We start from the raw sequence: 21,718 nt of genomic DNA, 5'->3' as shown, positions 1-21,718 counted from the left end.
GACTGTAGAAGCTGTTTATAAGGAGCACACTTTCTCATCCTTTCTTTCCCTCCAGCAGATGTTTTGGGGGTTGTCGGTAGCAACTGAGGTCTGTTAAATCTACCTAACTTGTTTTATGGCCTTGAGGTTAGAGAGCTCCACTGTCCTCTCTCTGGCTTTTCACTTGAGCCCCAGTTTTATCCGAGAATTTCACATCGGTTTTGATGGGAAGCAGGAGTTGATCATCTCCGATTTCCACCTTCTACTTCCAAAGACAGGTATAAGTTGGGAACATTTTCAAATCAGGTTCTCTGCTCAGCACTAAGTCCCGATGCTCCAGATGCGTTTCCAAGCACCTCACAGGGTAAGAATCTTGACTGCTGAAACGCCTTCCAGTACCGATTCTGGCGTCTCCAGCTCAAACAAGTTTCTTAGGCATCTTGGAACAAGTTCCCCAACTCTTCAGCACAGTAGTTGTCAAAAAGAAAGAGGACCTGAGAACATCTTTTTATAATTCCGTGAACTTTTGCATCTGTCTCACACCTGCCATCAGGCTTCGTATGTAGGAGGAACTCTGGAAACCAACAGGTTTTTACTAAGGTGATGTAATCAAAATGGAATCAGATACAGGTTTGGGAATCTCATTACCATCTACTGATAAACTCGTGGCCAGGATGGTTAGATACAGTTTGTCAAGTTGCACAGAGGTGGAGTGGTTAAGGGCGTGGCCTCTGGAGCCAGGGTTCAAATTGTGTATCAGCTGTGTGCTTTTGGTTCCTTCATCTCTCTCTGCCTCAGTTTTCTTATCTGTAAAATGGGGATGGGAGTAGTAACTGCCTCCAAGAGCTGTCACAGTTGCTATCAGGTTTAAATGAGCCAGTCTACATGCAATAATTGGGACAGTGCCTGGCATATCGTAGGCCCAAGAATTGATGGCAGCACACAGAGCAGACCCAGGCTTTCCAAAGCATCTGCTTTGCAAGAGAAGGGGGAAATAAGGAGAGAGAGAGAGTGTGTATGTGTGTGTGTGTGTGTGTGTGTGTGTGTGTGTGTGTGAATCTTCTGGTTTTAAAATACTGGCAACTTCAAATTAAGAAAAAACTGCACTGGCCAAAGAAATTATATCCGTAGATTCACCATCTTGTCCCCTTCCTGTTAGAACAACCTACCTTGACTTTATTTATTGCTCCCTACAGGAGCAATAAATACAGGGCTGAGTCAATCCCAGGCCCGTCACTGAGAAGCAGCAAAGCTTCGTGATTACAAGTGTGGGCTCTGGAGTCAGACTTACGAGTTTAAGTTCCGGATTTCCCACTTTCTAACTGTGACTTGCGGTTTCTGAGCTTCAGTTTTCTCTTCTCTAAAATGGGAGTTAGAAGAGCCTCTACCCCAGAGAGTTGATATCAGTATCCGATGTGATTCAGTGCACATATTAGGCCCATGTGACACAGTTCCTAGCCCGTGGTCAGAGCGCAGTGATCACTAGCAGTCGTTATATTCCAGATGTCTTAGGTCAGTGGCCCGTTAAATCCTAGCCCTCCATGGAACCTGTTATTCATCTTGGAGTAAGGAATCCATTTGTGTTCTTTGGTTGCAAGTAACAGAAATAGACCCCAGCTGATGTAAGCACAAAAGTACTTTTTTTGGAAGATCTGGAGTAGCTCACAATGGAAGCAAAAGTGGAATAATCAGGACTTGAGAAAGACCAAGAGTAGGACAGCTTCTAGGATCCAAGCAATAGGAAGGAACTAAAAAACAGTCTCTTCAGAATGTGGTTGTTGGAATGAATTATTCAGCCCAAGATTTAAATTCCCAGAACAAAGTCTGATTGGATGATCTTGCACCATGTGCCCACCCCATGGCCAAGAGCAGGGCATCTTGAATGACAACCCTGTCAAAGCTGCAATCAATTGGGAAGGTGTCTAAATTAGGGTAGATAATCACGGTGGAATAGGCTATACTGCAGTAATCAATAAACCTTGGTCTCGGTGGCTTAGCACAACAAAGGTTTGTTTCTTATATAAAGTCCAATGTGGATCCCATGAAACTCTCCAGGGCACCTCTCCTCCACAGGCTGACTCAGGGATCCAGGATGTAACTGTGTTGGCTCCGCCCTCTCAACTGGTACCCTCCACAGTTGCTGCCGAAAGAGGAAGGGGATGGTTTTGTTGGCCAGACCTATGAATGGTTTAGGCATTCTGTCAGGCAGAACCCAGTCATGTGGTTGAATCTGACTGCAAGAGAGACAGGAAGTGTAATCTTCCTGGTGCCCAGGAAAGGAAAATGAAATAGGATTTGATGAATATGTAAGCTGTCTTTCCCCTGGAAAGAGTGAATACCTAGGGAATTCCCTGGCGGTCCAGTGATTAGGACTCAGTGCTTTCACTGCCGGGGCCCAGGGTCAATCCCTGGTCAGGGAACTAAGATCCTGCAAGCCAAGTGGCCAAAAAAAAAGAAAAGAAAAGAAAAGAATAAATACCCCCAAAGGAAAATAGTGGTGGTGGTGGTGATACCAGAATAAGGGGGGAGAGATGCTGGGTTGGGCTTGGAGATTTCATCTTCTCTCCTTCCATGCAGACCTTGCCCACGTGTCCTGCCCAGCCAGCATCCCACGGCCATGGCAGCCTACGGCCAGACTCAGTACAGTGCGGGGATCCAGCAGGCCACCCCCTACACAGCTTACCCACCTCCAGCACAAGCCTATGGAATCCCTTCTTACAGTGAGTACCTGACCAAGCTCTTGCTTTCCCCCTGGGATCCCCACCATCATGGTCTTTATTTTGCCCTATTGCTTCAGTGAAATGCAGAATGATAAATGCAGCCAGCCTAATTTTGAATTGGAGATAGAAGAGAAGGACAGACACTTTAAATATGGTTCAAGATCTAGAGACTATATCAAGACCTCTTTTGACTGCAAGAGTAAGACACAACCCAAGCTGGCTTAGGGAAAATGGAAATATAATGATTCACATACTGGTAAATTTGGGGATACAACTGATAGCAGGTATGGCTGGATCCAGGTGCTTGAATGATGTCATGAGGAAGATGTCTCACTCCATCTTCAGATGTTTTCCTCTGAGTTGTCTTTACCTCCACATGGGTTCTTCCCGTGTGACAGCAAAGATTGTACCTGTCAACTCCAGGTTTGCATGCTTTCAGCTCAGCACTCTCAGCGGAAGGAGATCTCATCTTTCCCAGTAGCTCCACCAGAACCCAGTGTTGACCCTCATTGGCCCAAATTGGGTCACGTGACAATGCTTAGCACAAGCAAGGAGGTGGGGGTGAGGGAGATAATCGGAGGGTGAAGCATATGGATTGTATATGAGGAAGGGATGGTTCTCTTAAAGGAAAACCCAGTGGTGGTATCAGAAGAAGGAAAAATGGATGCTGGGAAGGCAAAAACAAGAGACATACAACCTTGATAGTCAGAACCCTATTGCCAAGACCTGGAGGCTCAGTGAACCAGGCTCACCTGCTCACCTGTCCACTGCTCACCTGTCCCTGTCAGCATTCGTCAGGGTTCTCCAGAGAAATGGAACCAATGGGATGGAGCTGAGATAGATAGATAGAGACAGAGAGAGAAATTTATCATAGGAATTGGCTCACCCATTAATGGAGGCTGAGAAGTCCCTAGATCTGCAGTTGGCAAGCTAAAGACCCAGGAGATGGTAGAGGATGTCATTCCAGCCTGAGTCTGAAGGCCTGAGAACCAGGAGGGCTGATGTTGTAAGTTCTAGTCCAAAAGCCGGCAGGCCCAAACCCAAGAAGAGCTGATTTTTCAGTTTGAGTCTGAAGACAGGAAAAGACCAATGTCCCAGCTCAGCACTCAGACAGAAGGAGTTCCCTCTTACTTAGTCTGTTGTTCTGTTCAGGTTTCCAGTTGATTGGATAGGGCCCACCAACATCAGGGAGGGCAATCTGCTTTACTCAGTCCACTGATTCAAATTAATCTCATCCAGAAACACCCTCGCAGACACAGTATAATGTGTGACCAAATGTCTAGATACCCTGTGGTCCAAGTTGACACATAAGGTTAACCATCACACTGTCTGTGGCTTTTATTCATGTGATTTCTTCCCATCTTAATTGATGTATCAACCAAAGCCCTTTTGGTAGCAAACAACAAAAATCCAATGCTAATTAACTTAAGAAAATAAGGATGTTTATTGCAAACATAGCTGAAAAATCTTAGGGCTTTAGCTTCACGCAGGGTTGGATCCAGGTATGATAACAGGAGGAATTAGTCTCTCTGCTTCCCTTTGTGTGGGCTTCCGTCTCACGCAGGCTCTCCACTGTGGTGCCAAAGGCAGCCCTAGCAGTTCCAGGCTGGAACTCCCCAAAAAGAGAGCCTCCGCTGTCCAGGACTTGCCACATTGTCCCAGAGATCTCCCTACCTGGACCCCCATGGTCAGAGCCTGGGGCAGAAAGATGGAATGCTCTGGATGGCCACATGTCCACCCATGGCACCAATGATCAGGTCAGGCTCACCCCAGAGAACTGATCTGAGTGTGAGGAAGGGGTGGTCCCCAGAGGAGGAGGGGGCAGGCAGAAAGCACAGACATCCACACAGATGGCTTTCTGATCCACCCAAATCCATGGTATCCAGTAGAAAGAACAGGATTGCAGGCAGGAGGCCTCCCTTCCAGACTCAACTGCCCCTGGCTTCTCCACACCTCAGCTTCTTCAACGGTTAAATTAATCAGATCATCTTATCTTGCCAACCAGATGGTGTGGCTTCAGTGCAGAAACTGAATCTTGAATTTTTTTCCTCCCTTCCTCTGCCCTGTTCTTTTGTTCATTCATTCATTCATTCATTCAGCATTGGGTCATGTGCTGGGCATACAGTGGTCAACAAGCAGAATGGGCCCTGTGTTTGTGGAGCTTACAGTCTAGAACAGAGGCTGCAAAGTGAAGGCCAACAGATAATGTGGCCCTTGGATATTTTTTTTAACCTATAAAATATACTTGACATTTAAAAAATTAATTGCCAGTTTTTAAATGGGAAATGTTTACATAGAAGTTCATATTCCTAATGTCTTTAAAAAAAAACGACGGATGATTGGGCAGCATTGGGCCCACATTTTTTGTGTCAGGAGTAGGCGGCTCTGAGTAGGGCTGACCCTATTAGCCTGCGTTCACCACAGTCCTCCCCACCCTCATTACTCACTTGAGTTAGCTGCCTGTCCCCTGAAGACATGTAAGTTTGCAACCCCTGGCCTAGAGGAAGAAAGAAATTACATGAACTTTTAAAAATTGTAGGTGTTATTTCACATTATGATGCGTGATATAAAGGAAGACAAGAAGGCTGTGAAAGGGTAAAGAACAAGCAAGATTTAATATAGGTCCCAGTGCCAGGGAAGGCCTTTTACATGAGGAGCTGATTCAGCTGAGAACTGAGAGATGACCATTCGTAAGCACGGGAGGGAGGGCGTCCAGGCCAAGGCGACCACCCCTGGGAAGATGGACTTGGCAAATCCAGGAAGCCCAGTGGCTGGAACACAGTACACAGATGAGGTAGGCGAGGTGGGCAGAGCCTTAGCGCCTGGGAAGGATTTTATTCCAAGTGAAGCAGGAACTCATTGGCAGATTTATAAACAGAGGGCTATCTGATACAATCTGGGTTTTTTAAAGATCACTTTGGCTGCTGTGGGGAGGCTGGATTGGAGGGAAGCAAGAGGAGAAACAGGAAGGTAGGTTGGGAGACTGGTAAAGTCTGGAGTAGAGCAATGGTGGAGACCTGGGGGGCAGTGAACAGACAGAAGTAGACATATTCAAGAGCAGTTGTGGAGTTAGGAGCGACAAGTCACGGAGCACCGGGTCAGGCGTTGGTCACGGACACCATCATTGAGGTACTGTATCACTGAGATGTGTATCACTGAGATGTGCACCACTGAGATGCTTCATCTTCAAAAAAAAAAAAAACGCTTTTTTTTTTGGCTGCGCCACACAGCTTGTGGGATCTGAGTTCCCTGACCAGGGACTGAAACCAGACCCTCAGCAGTGAAAGCACGAAGTCCTAACCACTGGGCCCCCAGGGTATTCCCTGAGATACTGCATCTTTGAGATGCTGCATCACTGAGATGCTGCCACCCACAGTTCTCAGGGCTCTGTGTCTACTTGTTCTTTTAAAGCCCCACTCAACCCTCCAAGGAAAGTCCCTTTCAAGGTATAAATAAATGGAGTCTCAGAGAGGGTAAATAACTCGCCCAAGGTCCCCCAGTTGGTCGGTGGCAGAGGTGGAATTACACCCAGGCAGCCTGGGTCTGGAGTCTGAGCCCCTCACTGCTGAGCTCCACTGCCTGAGCACGCATTCCAGAAATCCTGGGGGATTACCTATGACAGACCTTGGCCAACTGGTGTGGGCATCTCTTCTAACTTCTGTCCCTCCTGTGCCAGAAGACTTGTGATAAAATCACACGTAAGTTACCCTGCCTGGCTGACAGCCAAGAAACATGAAGCTGGATTATTTTTCAGCATAAAAGAGAAAACTAGCCCTGTTCCCAGACAAAACATGGCATCCGGTGGAAATTAATTTGGTTCAAAGTCATTTTACAGTCCCAGTTACTTTCAGAGGCTCTGTGCCCTCACAGTACAGCATAAGTGGTAAGATCACATGTTCCAGATTCACACCCCACCTCTGCCCCTTGCTGGTCCTCAGACTCTGGGCAGTTTTCCTCCTTCATACAATGAGAGTGATACTAAGTCTGGCTTCCTAACGATTGTTGTTGCATTAAATGAGATCATCTACACTGGGGATCAGCTACCTTTTTCTGTAAAGGGCCAGATCATAAATATTTTCAGCTTTCTGGGCCACTCAACACTGCCATTGAAGCATGAAAGCAGCCAAACAATATGTAAACTAATGGGTGTGTCTGTGTTCTAATAAAACTTTATTTACACAAACAGGCAGTGGGCCAGACTTGGCCCCCGGGCCATCATGTGTCAACCCCTGATCTCTATAAAGGGTTTAGCTCACAGGGCCTGGCCCAAGGGAAATGTTCAGTCAATACAGCTGAAGCCAGGCTGCTACACACACACCTGGAATGTCCACATCACTAAGTAACGACAGCTGGGATGAAAAGCCCTTTCCCTTCACATATGCCTGTGCCCGAGCAAGCAGTGTTTGCTCACTGTCTGGACAAACCTTGCTGAATCTTGTTAGGAAACTTTTTTCCTTGCTCCTTGGCAAATAGCATTACTACCTTTGTTTAAATAGCTGCAGGGAAATAATAACACAGTTGAGCAAACTAGAGGCAAGGAGGTCAGGACTGTGGAGTATTTTTTTCTCAATTTATTATGCAACATTTAAGACATATGTAAAAGCGGAAAGAGTAGCACTACAAATACCCATGAGCTGACCGTCCAACATGAAAAATAAAGGGAGGTTACCTCCCTTTCTTGTCAGATACCCACGCCCCTGGATTTGCTGTTTATCGTTGCTCTGCATTTCTTTATGAAGAATAGAGGTCGGCAGTCTTTTTCTGTGAAGAGCCTGATAATAAATATTTTTTGCTTTGCAGGCCATACAGTGTCTATCAGAACTCTTCAGGTCTACCCTGTATCTTGAAAGCAGCCACAGATAATACATAAACGAATGGGTGTACAGACATACCTTGTTTTATTGCACTTCGCTTTATTACACTTCACAGATACTGCGTTTTTTACAAATTGAAGTTTTGTGGCAACCCTGCTTCCAGCAAGTCCGCTGGTGCCATTTTTACGACAGCATTTGCTCACTTTGTGTCTCTGTGTCACATTTTGGCAATTTGGCAATATTTTGAACTTTTGCCTTATTACTATATTTGTTATGGTGATCTGTGATCAGTGGTCTTTGGTGTTACTATTGTAATTGTTTGGGAGCTCCATGAAATGTGCCCATATAAGATGGCGAATTTAGTCAATAAATGTTGTGTGTTCTGACTGCCCCACCAACCAGCCGTTCCCCCATCTCTCTCCCTCTCCTCGGGCCTCCCTATTCCCTGACACACAACAATATGAAATTAGGCCAATTAATAACCCTACAATGGCCTCAAAGTATTCAAGTGAAAAAAAAAAAAAAAGAGTCATGCATATCTCACTTTAAAATAAGAAAAAACTAAAAATGATTAAGCTTAGTGAGGAAGGCATGTCAAAAGCCAAGACAGGCTGAAAGCTAGGCCTCTGGCACCAAACAGTTAGCCAAGTTGTGAATACAAAGGAAAAAGTTTTGAAGGACATTAAAAAGTGCTACTGCAGTGAGCGCATGAATGGTAAGAAAGTGAAACAGCCTTATTGCGGATATGGAGAAAGTTTTAGTGGTCTGAATAGAAGATCAAACCAGCCACAACATTCCCTTAAGCCAAAGACTAATCCAGCACAAGGCCCTAACTCTCGTCAACTCTGTGAAGGCTGAGAGAGGTGAGGAAGCTGTAGAAGAAAAGTTTAAAGCTAGCAGAGGTTGGTTCACGAGGTTTAAGGAAAGAAGCCAGCTTCATAACGTAAACGTGCAAGGTGAAGCAGCAAGTGCTGATGTAGAAGCTGCAGCAAGTTACCCAGAAGATCTAGCTAAGATAATTCATAAAGGTGGCTACACTAGACAACAGATTATCAATGTAGATGGAGCCTTCGATTAGAAAATGCCATTTAGCAGAAAGTTTTCTATGGCTGGTGACAGAAGAGGAAGTCAGAGAGATGGAAGTCATGTAAAGGACTTGATGGAACATTACTGATTGGAAGATGGAGGGGGTGAGAAGGAATGCAGGTGGAATCCAGGAGCCAAAAATGGTCCCCAGCTGACAGCCAGCAAGGATGAAGGGATTTCAAATCTACAGATACAGGAACTGGATTTTTCCAAGAATCTGAATGAGCCTGGAAATGCATGCTTCCCCAGAGCTCCCACATAAGAGCCCAGTTTGGCCAAAACTTTGATTTCAGCCTTGTGAGACTCTAAGCATGGAACCCAGTTGAGCCCACCCAGACTTCTGACCTACAGAATTGTGAGTGAATAAGTGAGTTTTGTTTTAAGCCACTAAGTTTGTGGCAGTTTGTTCTGCAACTGTGGAATATGAATTCAAGGCACATTCAAAACAAGTCTGCAGGGAAATGTGGAAGGCACACACCTATCCTTGTAGAAATATCTTAATGTTCAAAAGATGCTATGGGTTTAAGAACCCATTCCCTTTTCCATATGATCACATTTACTACTACTCTTTCCTAACTTCCAACCCTCTTTTTGATTCTATTAGGAACTCCTCTCCTACTTAGCTCTGTCTCCTGGCCTGATCCACCAATCTCAATTTCCATCAACCCTCTGGTGAGATTTGTAGCTCACTAGGATCTGGTCCTATCCTTTCTCCTCCCTTTTTTGGCCCTACCCATCCATCTGTCTCGCTTGTTTATTTTTTTGTTTCATTTTGTTTTGTTTTTTTCTGTGCCATAGCTCTGTTGAATAGAAGGAAATGCTAAGTTAATTTTGTTCCTTTTCCATAAGTTTCATTCCTTTTAGAAATAATTAATCTTGTACTCTGACAGTATATACAAAACAACTGTGGATATTTAAAGAAAAATGCAGTGAAGCCTGGTAGGTACTACTTTTACAAACAAGGAAGAACTTTTTAGTTTAAAATAAATGTCTCAGTGATAGATATGTACAGTTAAATGTCTCAGTGATAGATATGTACAGTTAAGATATTCAGTAAGAAAGTATTCCAGATACTTCAAAATTTTCAAATAGGTATTTAGGATGCTCCATGAAACATACATCCTTATCATTCTTTATGTCTGTGCTATTTATTTCCATAGTTTTTTTTTTAATTGACACAGATATCATACTTTGAAAATATTTCTGAGTAGGAAAGAAATTGTAATTAAAATAAAACAAAGGAAACACTAATTTACCACATACCTGGAAAGAAAAAAAAAAACGAAAATGCCATTTAGGGCTTTCATAGCTAGAGAGGAGAAGTCAATGCCTGGCTTTAAAGCTTCAAAGGACAGTCTCAGTCTCTTGTTAGGGACTAATGCAGCTGGTGACTTTAAGTTGAAGCCAGTGCTCATTTACCATCCTGAAAAGCCTAGGGCCCTTAAGAATTATGCTAAATCTACTCTGCCTGTGCTCTATAAATGGAACAACAAAGCCTGAATGAGAGCACATCCATTTACAGCATGGTTTACTGAATATTTTAAGCCCACTGTAGAGACCTCGCTCTCAGAGAAGAAGATTCCTTTCAAGATGTTACTGCTCATTGGTCATGCACCTGGTCACCCCAGAGCTAAGATGGAGCTGGACGATTAGACGAATGTTGTTGTCATGCTGCTGACACAGCGTCCACTCTGCAGCCCATGGATCAGGAGTAATTTCAACTCTCAAATCTTATTATTCAGGAACACATTTTGTAAGGCTCTTGTTGGTTTAGATAGTGATTCCTCTGATGGACCTGGGCAAAGTGAATTAAAAACCTTCAGGAAAGCATTCACCAGTCTAGATGGTGATTCATGGGAAGAGGTCAAAATGTCAACATTAATAGCAGTTTGGAAGAAGTTGATTCCAACACTAATGGATGACTTTGAGAAGTTCAAGACTTCAGTGAAGGAAATGAAGTAACTGCAGATGTGGTAGAAATAGCAAGAGAACCAGAATTCGAAGTGGGGTCCTTGAAGACGGGACTGAATTTCTGCAAACTCATGATAAAACTGGATGAGGAGTTGCTTCTTATGGATGAGCAAAGAAAGTGGTTTCTTGAGATGGAATCTATTCCTGGTGAAGATGCTGTGAAGATTATAGAAATGACAACATAGGATTTAGAATATTACACAAATTCAGTTGCTAATTTACAGTATAGTGTAAACATAACTGTTACATGCACTAGGAAACCAGAAAATCCATGTGACTTGCTTCATTGCAATATTCGATTTATTGTGGTGGTCTGGAACTGAACCCATAATATCTCTGAGGCATGCCTGTATCTGTGTTTCAATAAAACTTTATCTACAAAAACAGGTAGCAGATCACCTTCGCCCCATGGGCCAGAGTTAGCTGACCCCAGGTGTAGAGTATTATTTTGCATGTTTGTGAAATGAATGAATGAATGAATGCCCAGCGCATCTCTGTGGCTGACAACCTCTTTGAAATGCACATGCTCCCTTCTGTGCTCCCATGAGCTGAAGACAGTGGAACCTGTAGATAGTTCTTGAGCATCTTTGGGGGCCTTGTTCTCTTTGCCATAAAGATATTCATGAGAAATGCTTAGAGGGCAGGAGAGCTGATGCCACCAGCCTGTCCTCAGACCAGACCATCACCAGATTTCCTTTGAACTGAATCTCTTAGAGCAGTGCTTCTCACCTGGAGGTAAAAGACCAGTTTTTGGTTTTTTGCTTTTTAATTTCTAATTCATCATGGACTGACTCTTTGGTAAAATGCAACAAAAAAAATTACTAGAAAAATGAAATTTTTAAAAAACTCATACAAAATAGAAGCCTAGAGATATGACCTTAGATGCCGTAGCAATTTCAAGTTGCTATGAAAGTTTCTAAATACTTACTTCTCAATTTCTGTGCTTTCTTATCATGAGCTGGTGACTGGTTCATGGACCAAATATGGGCAACCCTGATGTACAGAACTAAGCCTTTTGTGTGCCTCCACCGTATTCTCTCCCCTTTCTCATGGGTTAGAATATTATGATCCATCCACTTCACCAAACAGAAGGAGAGGTGAAATTTTTTTGTTTGTTTTCTTCCATATTCATTCATTCGACAGATATTTATTGGCACCTGCTGTGTGCCTGGCACTGAGCCAGGTGTGGGGATGCCACAGTGGACAAGCCAAGCCCAGCCCCCACCCTCCTGGAGCTCTCAGCCTGAGGAGAGAACAGATGTTAAGCCCATGAACTGTGATGAGAGCCATAGAAAAAACTGGGTGCTCTGGAGGGAGTAATCAGGGGGCTGACTCAGGTCATGGAAGGCCTTTCTGGGGAAGCAACATTTAAGCTGAGAAATCAAGGATGAGAAGGCATTAGCCCGATAAAGAAGGGGGTGGAGGGAAGTGCATTCCAGGGCAGAGAGAACAGCATGTGCAAAGGCCCTGAGTCTAAAGACACATTCTTGCAGTTTTGTCTGTATCTAGTTTAAAATGAAAAATGTATGTACCCTCTGACTTAGCAATTCCTCTTCTTGTATCCATCCTAGACAAACATTTTAATTTTGGCCATTCTATCTTGGATTGTGATAGAAAAAAAAAAATTGGAATAGACCTAGAATCCATCATCAGGAGACTGGCTGAATGAGCAGTGATATTCCTTACTTTGAATTTCCATTCAGCCAGTAAAATGAGTGAAGTGACTGAGAACACTGCTTGAGCAGAGTGAGGAGGGAGCCTGGAGAAGGCAGAGGTCAGAGGGGTGAGCAGAGCCCATATAGGAACACGTCACCCAAGGAGTTTAGATTTGACTCTAGTTGCACCAGGAGACAGACTGTACTGAATATACCGTTAACCATCCCTGGCAGATGAAGCAAAAGAAGGTGCCGTATAAATATTGCTTGTTGCTGTCGTCACTATCGTCACTGAAGTTGAGCACCATCTAGTGCAGAAAATCCTTTCACACCCATTATTGAGAGGTATCGAGAAGGAAAAGAAAACCTAGACTTCAGAGTTACCTGCTGATTACAAGATGCTGATCGAGTGGCCTGGCTTTCTGAACCTCAGTCTCCACATCTTTAAAATAGGGAAAGTAGTATTGCCTGTTTCATGGGATTGTTGTGAAGATGAAAGAGGTGTGTGTTTCTGAGTACCTCATCCACAGCTTTATATGTTCATTCTTTCCCGTTCTTTTCATCTCCCAACAATCCTGCCAGTGGAGATCAGCATCTTATTTCATAAGAGAGGAGACTTCCAGGCTGGGGTTGAAGGAGAAACTGTCCAGGTCACCAAGTAATGAAGCAAACCATCCTGGACTCCAGCCCAGACCACTTGACTCAAAATCCATCATTTTCACGTCGCTAAGCATTCTCTTTATTTATGGGGGTGAATGGGTGAGAAGGAGGGAAACCATAGCTACAAAACCATCCCCAGAACTAGCAGAGTTCTTTTTAAAAAATGCACATTTAAATAGTATTGAAATACTATTGTACACCTATAAGACAAAGGTTAGCAAAGTTGATTATATTTTCAATAAAAATACCATGTATGGGCCACTGGCGGATCAGCCTCCTCCCTCAATACAATTCCTTCTCCAGCCAGTTGCTCATGGAATTGGTGCCTGTGCCTTGGGGAAACATGTCAGAGTTTGGCTGAAGCAGGAGGCAGATTTGTAACTGTGGCCTTTGGATAAGCAGGTCCACCCATGAGAAGAGTGGAGAGTGTGTCTTAGGGTGAAGTGGCATCATCTTTACAGAGGAGAGGTGGTTCATGTAATACCTTCACCCCAAATCCTGATGTACTTTTAAGCCGTACGTGGAGCTAGTCCTTGGAGTAAGGGGTTGTAAACTCACTACCCTCAGAGCCAGGCAGGAAGCCTGAAGCTGACTGCATGTGCAAAATAGGAGATGCTCTTAGCCTGACTTTCCCTTTCTCACTTTTGAACGTGTCCTAGGATGTAAAAACAGACAAGCAAAAAACACCAAAAAAACGGCAATGAAAAAATAGTACCTTAAAACTAGCCTCCATGTCTCAGAGACAATATGGGCTCCATGGTGACCTGGGAAACACACAAATCGGGAGCTACGGGGGCAGCCTGTCATCACGGGAACAACACAGGGGTGAGGTTTCTAGATCATCCTATTGCTCAAGAGAAGCCGTAAGTCTAGATTTTTTGGAGAAATCTCCTGATTTTTAAACAAAAACAGCCAATTTCAGATTTTCCTTTAAAATACACAGGCCAAGCAAGACACGTGTGTAGGCTAACTTCAGCTCACAAATCACCAGTTTGCAGCCAGTCTGGAAGCTGATAAAACCACGTGCTCTCTTGACGCAGTAGCTCTTCTGCGGGTGACAAGGAAGCATCCTAATTATGTGTGCCTGATGCTTCTCTCTGCTCCTTCCAAGGCATCAAGACAGAAGACAGCTTGAACCATTCCCCTGGCCAGAGTGGATTCCTCAGCTATGGCTCCAGCTTCAGCACCGCCCCCACTGGACAGAGCCCGTACACCTACCAGATGCACGGTGAGTGTGGCGCTGCGGCCCCTCCCTGCCGTCTCTAAGGCGCTGCCTGAGCTGGGTGTCCAGTCGTTCATTCGTTTATTTAGCAGTTTTACTGAGAACCTACTGTGTGCCGGGATCTCTCTCAAGTACTAGAGTTGCAGTGGGGGACAGAGGAGATACGACTTCTGCCCTCATGGCAATTACAGGGCAGGAGGGAGAGACTGACAATCAACAAGGCAGCAAATAGACGGCTAATTTCGGAAGGGGTTGAATGCAATGAAGCAAGTAAACGTGGTGTTCGGACAGAGAGTGACGAACAGTTGAGGGGTCAGGAGAGGTGGGAGAGGTAACTTTAGATAGAGTCATCGGGGAAGGCTCTTTGAAGACGTGACATTGGACAGAGACCCAAACTATGAGGCAGAACCAGCCATGTGCAGACCTGTGGGAAGAGCATTCCAGGCAGAGGGAAGAGCCGTTGCAAAAGCTGTATGGAGGGAAGTGTCTTAATGTGTTCGAGGCACAGAATAGGAGCCAGTGGGGCGGAAGCAGGGTCAGGGGGATGTGAGAGGAGAGAGCCTTGGGGAGAGAGCAGGGCCAAATCATGCAGGGCCTTGAGGGCTGAGGGAAGGTGTTGGCTTTGATTTTAACTGTGATGGGACAGGCAAGTCCATTGTAGACTCAGAGAAATGCCTGGTGTTGGGAATACTAGACAGTTGGTAAAGGAGCTATTATTCCAGGCAGGAAGTTCTGGGCTCTGCATCCCCATTGGGTAGCCTTAGAAAGGGAAGAAACTCCAGTGTGTGACTCCCACCCCACATACCCTAAGAAACTGGCCTGCTGGATTCTCCTGTGCCCACCTGCACTCTGTTACCATCCAAAGGCCCCTTCTCTTCTCTGGTGCCCCATGGGGAGCATGTTGGAGCTGATGCACGGAGCAGAGGGCCAGTGGCAGTAATTTGGGGGATCCTCACCCTGATATTTTTTTTGTTCATGAAAGCTGGTAAAAATGACCACCAACAGTCTGAAAAGTAATATGAAAAACTGAAAGAGCAATGACAAGGTGGTGGGCTAATGCATGGTGCTACTTTTCTTTAAAAAAAAAAAAAATTGCAGGTATTGCCGCTTCGTCTTTTTAATTAAGGAAACAATTTAAATGGATGTCAAGGGCAGCCTTTCAGGAAAAAGCATTGTGATCTTCGGGGTACGTAAAAGAAAGGGGGTGATGAGCATTAATGCCCAGACCTTGGAATAGCTTCCATGTAAAGATCTGCAACAGAGTTTGTTGATGACACCATCAGCTAACATTGACCAAGCACTCACCACGTGCCACAAGAGGTGGCTAATCATCTCATACAACCTTCATGACACTCCGAAGTGTTGGTTCTGGCATAATTCCCATTTTATAGGAGGAGAAACTGCGTCATAGAGGGAATGCCTGCCCTGCCCAGCGTCAGGGCAAAGAGCTTAGATTTTATTGCAAGCGCAGTGGGAAACAGGTTGCATCAAGTCTCTTGGGGGTCTGGTGAATTCCCAAAGCCAATCCTCACTCAAAGCCTGCTCTTCGCCATGGTACCTCCTGCCTCCTCTGCTTCGGCTGTCATCTCTGTCTCCCCGGGCGGTCTTTCTGAGTCCCACTGAAGGGAATAAGCTGCTGGGACCCCTCCTCAAATGGGGAGTGAATTATGGCACAATCCCTGATCATAAAGGCTTGTGAAGATAGTGAACTTGAACTTGCATTTGGGTCAATCTCAACCAGTTTTTTTCAGCTCTTCCTATAGAAATGGAACTGACTGCCTCAGGGCTTCTAAGGAGATAGACAGTGATCAATTACATAAATCGATCGTTACAGATTGTGCTAAATCGCGTGGAGGACCAAAACAGGGTGGTGTGATGGGCCATGATGAAAGGAGTGGTGATGGACGCTACCCAGGTGGTTAGGGAGACCTGAGTGAGGGAAAGGAGCCAGCCTGTAAGTAGCTGGAGACTGGACAGCCCAGGCAGAGGGACCAGCAAGGGCAAATGCCCGGAGGCAGGAAAAGGCTCGCAGTGTTGAAAGAGTCCAAAGGAGACTCTTGAACCTGGGTGTAGTGAGTAGGGGAGATGAGACTGGAAAGTGAAGCAGGAGGCCTCCCTGGACTGGGGCATAGAGAATATGTTATTTCTCCTCTGGTCCTTACAGCAGCCATAGGAGGTGGGCTGCATCAGCTCTGCTTTACACATGATGAAGGTGAGGCTCAGAGAGGGGAAGTGACTTACCCAGGGACCCCAGGGCCAATAAGTGTTGAGAGCTGGGATTCAGAGTACAATTCCAGAGCCTATGCTGTTTCCTCCAAGTGCTATTTCCTATACTCCTTCAGGACTCCAGATACCGCCCTAGCTCTACGTATACACCATTCCCCTTGATCTTCCCAGTAGCCCTGTGACGTAGGTTCTGTAAGTATCCCCATCTTACAGGTGGAAAAACTGAGGCACAGCATGGTAAAGTAGCTTGCCCAAGGTCACATGGCTGTGGCAATGGGATTTGAAGCCAGGTGGTTCCACTCCAGAGCCCAGGCACGTAACCCCAACACCACCCTGCCCTCCACACTCTCATAGATCCATCTAGAAGATGATCCTCCATGGATGAGCCCTGGCCTAGACCCCACGACCCGCCTCCATCCCCATCAGCCCCTCACAAATGGAAAAACATCTGCTGCTCTGTTCCCACCCTACCACGGGAATAGTCCAGGTTATTTTCTTATCGTCTTCATGGCCCAGATGCCAGCTGGACTTTGTCCCAATTAACTGCCTTCAGTCTAATGCTAATGGCCATAAACTGCTCTTGAGACAGCCCAGGCGTTTTGCAAGCCTGACATATTCCTCCTTAAGTATTTTTTTTTCAAACACAAACACATAGAAGGCTCACACACCATGCCCATGTGCTTCCTATTAACTTTTTTTTTCAAGTTGTTCCAGAGGAGAAATAAACTCTCCAACTACTCTGTGTGCATTTCAGAATGGAAGACATTGGTTGAGCTTAGTTTTTTGGACAAAGAAGGGAATGAAGAAGGAGATTGAGACTGAGCTTTAGGCCTGAAAGTACCGACTTGGCGTAAAACTGGTCCATGTTCAGAAGCTGAGCCGAGTCCTTTTCCTTTCTAAGAATTAAAATCATCATTTTATAGAAGCAAAAGGAACCTGAGTAGAGAGAGACCACTCCATCGTTTACAGATGCGTAAACTGAGGCACCGCAGCAGAGTGGCTTGTGTAGGGTCCCAGATCAAGCATTAAGTAAGCTGGGATGCCTCTGCCTAGGTCCTCTACCTGATCTCAGAAACTTCCGAAAATTTCAGCAGAGCCATCTCGCCCTCTCCCCCTGCCACAAGGCCCTGGTTGGAGATCTGTATCTGCTTAGATAGCATTACCCCCCACCAAATGTGCAGTAAACGTAGAAGAGAGAAGTTCATGGCCCTCCTTTAGCTTTTTCATGGTTGTTTATTTTCTTTTTTTAAGTTCACCCGGAGTTTTTGTAGCTGAAACGTATTTCTTATGGGTTTGATTTTTTTTGTTGTTCCATTTTGGCTTCTCCTGCTAAAACACTGCTGTTCACGGAAGTGACCACAAAGATTAAAAAGAGAAGAAAAGAACATCTTGAGAGTGTGGTGTAAGAACTTGCTGGTGCCCCGGAGGGGTTAAGAGCCCTGGACCCGGTTGCAGTCAGGCTGTGTCCCAAGGCATGACCTGGGTGAGGCGCTTGGCTTCTCCAGGCCTCGCCCTCCTCACCTGTGGAACTAGCATTATAGCAAGAGAGATGACCCCATGGGGCTGTTGGAGGACTAGATGGAATGACCGTGGGCACATCAGATGAGGTCCATCAAGGCTGGGTGTACTTTTTATTATTTCTCTCATTGCTTCTGTAACATGAGAGTTAAAAGCTGTAACTCTGAAGTCAGGCTGAGTTCACTTCCCAGTTGTGCAATCCATGTACCAGCTTGTGACTTTGAGCTGAGTTACTTCCTAGTACCTCGGTTTCTTCCCCTGTAAAATGGGGATACGAATAGTACCTACGCATGGGGTGCCGTGATAATTAAATGAGTTAATGTGTGTGAAATATTTCAAACAGCACTGACACAAACTAAGTGCTCTACAAATGTAAAATGTTATTTCTATCCTAGTTTCAGATTTGAGGGTCTTATGTTTTTCCCAAATTCACTTCTCTTTCCTGAACTCTTAGTTTTAGGAAATAGTTTTGGTAAGAGAAAAGAGGAATACCAATTTGAGGCTGTTGAGCCACCCACATCAGCATCAACCCCCCTTCTGGTGAAATCTGCATTAAAGGGGGGCCTTAAAAACCGTGGAAGCGCCTTTTTCTATGGAAATTACTTCTGTATTTACCAAAGGCAGGGGTTGTTAATACTGACCTCGGAACCCAACCTGAGCCATTCAGGAGCAACATGGAAACGTGTGATTCGAGGATGTGTAGGAAAACCAGAAGTCCAGTGGAAGGGTCTAAGCCAATGGTCTCAGCCCAAGACCTCTGAGGTCAGTTTGTGCTGGACTTGTGAAATCTAGCACCATTTCTGGTACCAGCAAGCTGTGCGACTTTGGACAAGTCACTGAACTTTCACAATCTGTGTTTCACAGCTCTAGCGCTCACAAATACTCACTGAAAAATAAAGAGGTTGGGGAAGGTCATTGTCAAATACATCAAATACATTTGATAAATAGTGTGTAGCATGAAGTTAGATGTCTTCACTCCAGGACTTTTCAGAGCCTTTGCAGACTGATGCACCTTGTGACTCTCCAAGAGAATTCAGTAGTCAGTTTTCCCAGGTAGACTTGAACAGGGACCCTCTGCCCAAACTAATGTTCTCTGCTCACTGGGAAGCCCTGGATGTAATGACCGTTAGGCCTGTTCCTGTGTTAAAATTCTTTGATTCTGTAATTTTTTTAATGATGAACATGCATGTATTCCTTTTTTTCCCTGTATTTTAGTTAATTTATTTTTTGATGAGATTAATTCACATACCATAAAATTCATCCTTTTAAAGTGTACAATTCAGTGATTTTACTGTATTCATGAAGTTGTGCAACCATCACCACTTTTTTTTTTTTTTAAACATCTTTATTGGAGTATAATTGCTTTACAATGGTGTGTTAGTTTCTGCTTTATAACAAAGTGAATCAGTTATACATATACATATGTTCCCATATCTCTTCCCTCTTGCATCTCCCTCCCTCCCACCCTCCCTATCCCACCCCTCTAGGTGGTCACAAAGCACCCAGCTGATCTCCCTGTGCTATGCGGCTGCTTCCCACTAGCTATCTATTTTACATTTGGTAGTGTATATATGTCCATGACACTCTCTCACCCTGTCACATCTCACCCCTCCCCCTCCCCATATCCTCAAGTCCATTCTCTAGTAGGTCTGTGTCTTTATTCCTGTCTTGCCACTAGGTTCTTCATGACCTTTTTTTTTTTTTTTCTTAGATTCCATATATATGTGTTAGCATACTGTATTTGTTTTTCTCTTTCTGACTTACTTCACTCTGTATGACAGACTCTAACTCCATCCACCTCATTACAAATACCTCCATTTCATCTCTTTTTATGGCTGAGTAATATTCCATTGTATATATGTGCCACATCTTCTTTATCCATTCATCCGATGATGGACACTTAGGTTGCTTCCATGTCCTGGCTATAGTAAATAGAGCTGCAATGAACATTTTGGTACATGACTCTTTTTGAATTATGGTTTTCTCAGGGTTTATGCCCAGTAGTGGGATTGCTGGGTCATATGGTAGTTCTATTTTTAGTTTTTTAAGGAACCTCCATACTGTTCTCCATAGTGGCTGTATCAATTTACATTCCCACCAACAGTGCAAGAGTGTTCCCTTTCCTCCACACCCTCTCCAGCATTTATTGTTTCTAGATTTTTTGATGATGGCCATTCTGACCGGTGTGAGATGATATCTCATTGTAGTTTTGATTTGCATTTCTCTAATGATTAATGATGTTGAGCATTCTTTCATGTGTCTGTTGGCCATCTGTATATCTTCTTTGGAGAAATGTCTATTTAGGTCTTCTGCCCATTTTTGGATTGGGTTGTTTGTTTTTTTGTTATTGAGCTGCATGAGCTGCTTGTAAATCTTGGAGATTAATCCTTTGTCAGTTGCTTCATTTGCAAATATTTTCTCCCATTCTGAGGGTTGTCTTTTGGTCTTGTTTATGGTTTCCTTTGCTGCGTCACCACTATCTTAATCCCACAACATTTTCATCACCCCCAAAAGAAACTCCATGCCCATTAGCCATCATTCCCTAATTCCCTTCCTGCCAATGTTATTTCCTTTTGTAATAAAAAAAAGATACATTTAAAGTTACTCCTTTATATTAATTTTTGAGCAGGTTATGCATTTATCTACTTTAAACATCTACAGAAATCTCTACGCCGCCCTCATCCAACAGCCATTCAGCTTCTAAATCCCCAATACTTAACCATGTGTACTAGGTTCCTGTGAACCCATCCAGAATTTCCTTCTGCAAATATAAGCAATCATGAACACAGTCTATTATATTGCATAGTTCTGTGACAAGAACTAACTCATATGTGATTCATAAACAAGGAAATGATGTCAGTATAACTCCAAAGGTGTCTTGGTTCATTTGTTTTAAGATTTTCTCCTTATCACTGGTTTTAAGCAGTTTAATTTTGATGGGTCTTGGTGTAGTCTTCATGATTCTAGTGCTTTGTGTTCATTGAGCTTCTTAGATCTGTGAGTTTATAGTTTTTATCAAATTTGGAAAATTTTTGGCCATTATTCAAATATTCCCCCCACCATGTCTTCAAGTTCACTAATCTTTTCTTCTGCATATCTGATCTGCTTGTTAATTACTCTCCAGTCATTTTTTTTCATCTTATACATAGTTTTCATCTCTAGAAGTTTGATTTGGGTCTTTTTTTTTTACCTTCCATGTCTCTACTTAACATGTCCAATATCTCCTCTGGCTCCTTGAACAGACAGAATACAGTACTGTTTTAATGTGCTTATCTACTAATTCTGTCATCTGTGTCATTTTGAGGTTTTCATTGATTTTTCTCCTCATTATAAGTTATATTTTCCTGCTTCTTTGCATGTTTGATAAGTTTTGATTGGATGTGAGACCTGTGCATTTTGCCTTGTTGGCTGCTCGACATCTTTCTATTCCTGTGAATATTCTTGAGCTTTGCTCCGGGATGCAGTTGTTACATAAAAGTAGATCGGGTCTTTCAAGTCTTGCTTTAAGCTTCGTTCGGGGGAAGCAGAGCAGCATCTGGTCTAGAGCTGTCTCTACCTAGCAGATTTTCCCAGCACTGAGGCAAACCTTTCTGAGTATTCCTCCCAATGCCCCATGAATTATGAGGTTCTCCAGTCGGGCTGGTGGGAACAGGAACTATTCCCAATTCTGTTACGAGCTCTGAGGATTGTTCCTTCTAATCTTATCAAGTGGTTCTCTCCTGGCCTTAACTAATTTTTCACAGGCGTGTGGTAGTCAGTTCTCAAGTGAACGCTCACAGGGAACTCTCTGCAAATCTTCAGCACACTCTCTCTGTGCAGCCCTCTTTTCTGGTACCCCGCTCTGCGAATTCTAACCACCTTGGCCTC

General features: G+C 44.2%; 1 protein-coding gene across 1 annotated transcript in view; it reads left to right on the top strand.

The window, feature by feature from the left end:
• EYA2 (EYA transcriptional coactivator and phosphatase 2) overlaps positions 1-21,718 on the top strand; it is a 258,658-nt gene that overhangs the window by 93,077 nt on the left and 143,863 nt on the right. Inside the window, exons 4-5 of the mRNA XM_059899040.1 lie at positions 2,557-2,699; positions 13,997-14,113. Of these exons, the coding sequence (XP_059755023.1) occupies positions 2,557-2,699; positions 13,997-14,113 (260 nt within the window). The remainder of the gene's footprint in view (positions 1-2,556; positions 2,700-13,996; positions 14,114-21,718) is intronic.

Source organism: Balaenoptera ricei, chromosome 15 (assembly GCF_028023285.1).
Source record: "Balaenoptera ricei isolate mBalRic1 chromosome 15, mBalRic1.hap2, whole genome shotgun sequence".
NCBI lineage: Eukaryota > Metazoa > Chordata > Mammalia > Artiodactyla > Balaenopteridae > Balaenoptera > Balaenoptera ricei.
Note: the sequence above shows the minus strand (reverse complement) of the source record. Positions and strands in the feature narration are given on the sequence as shown.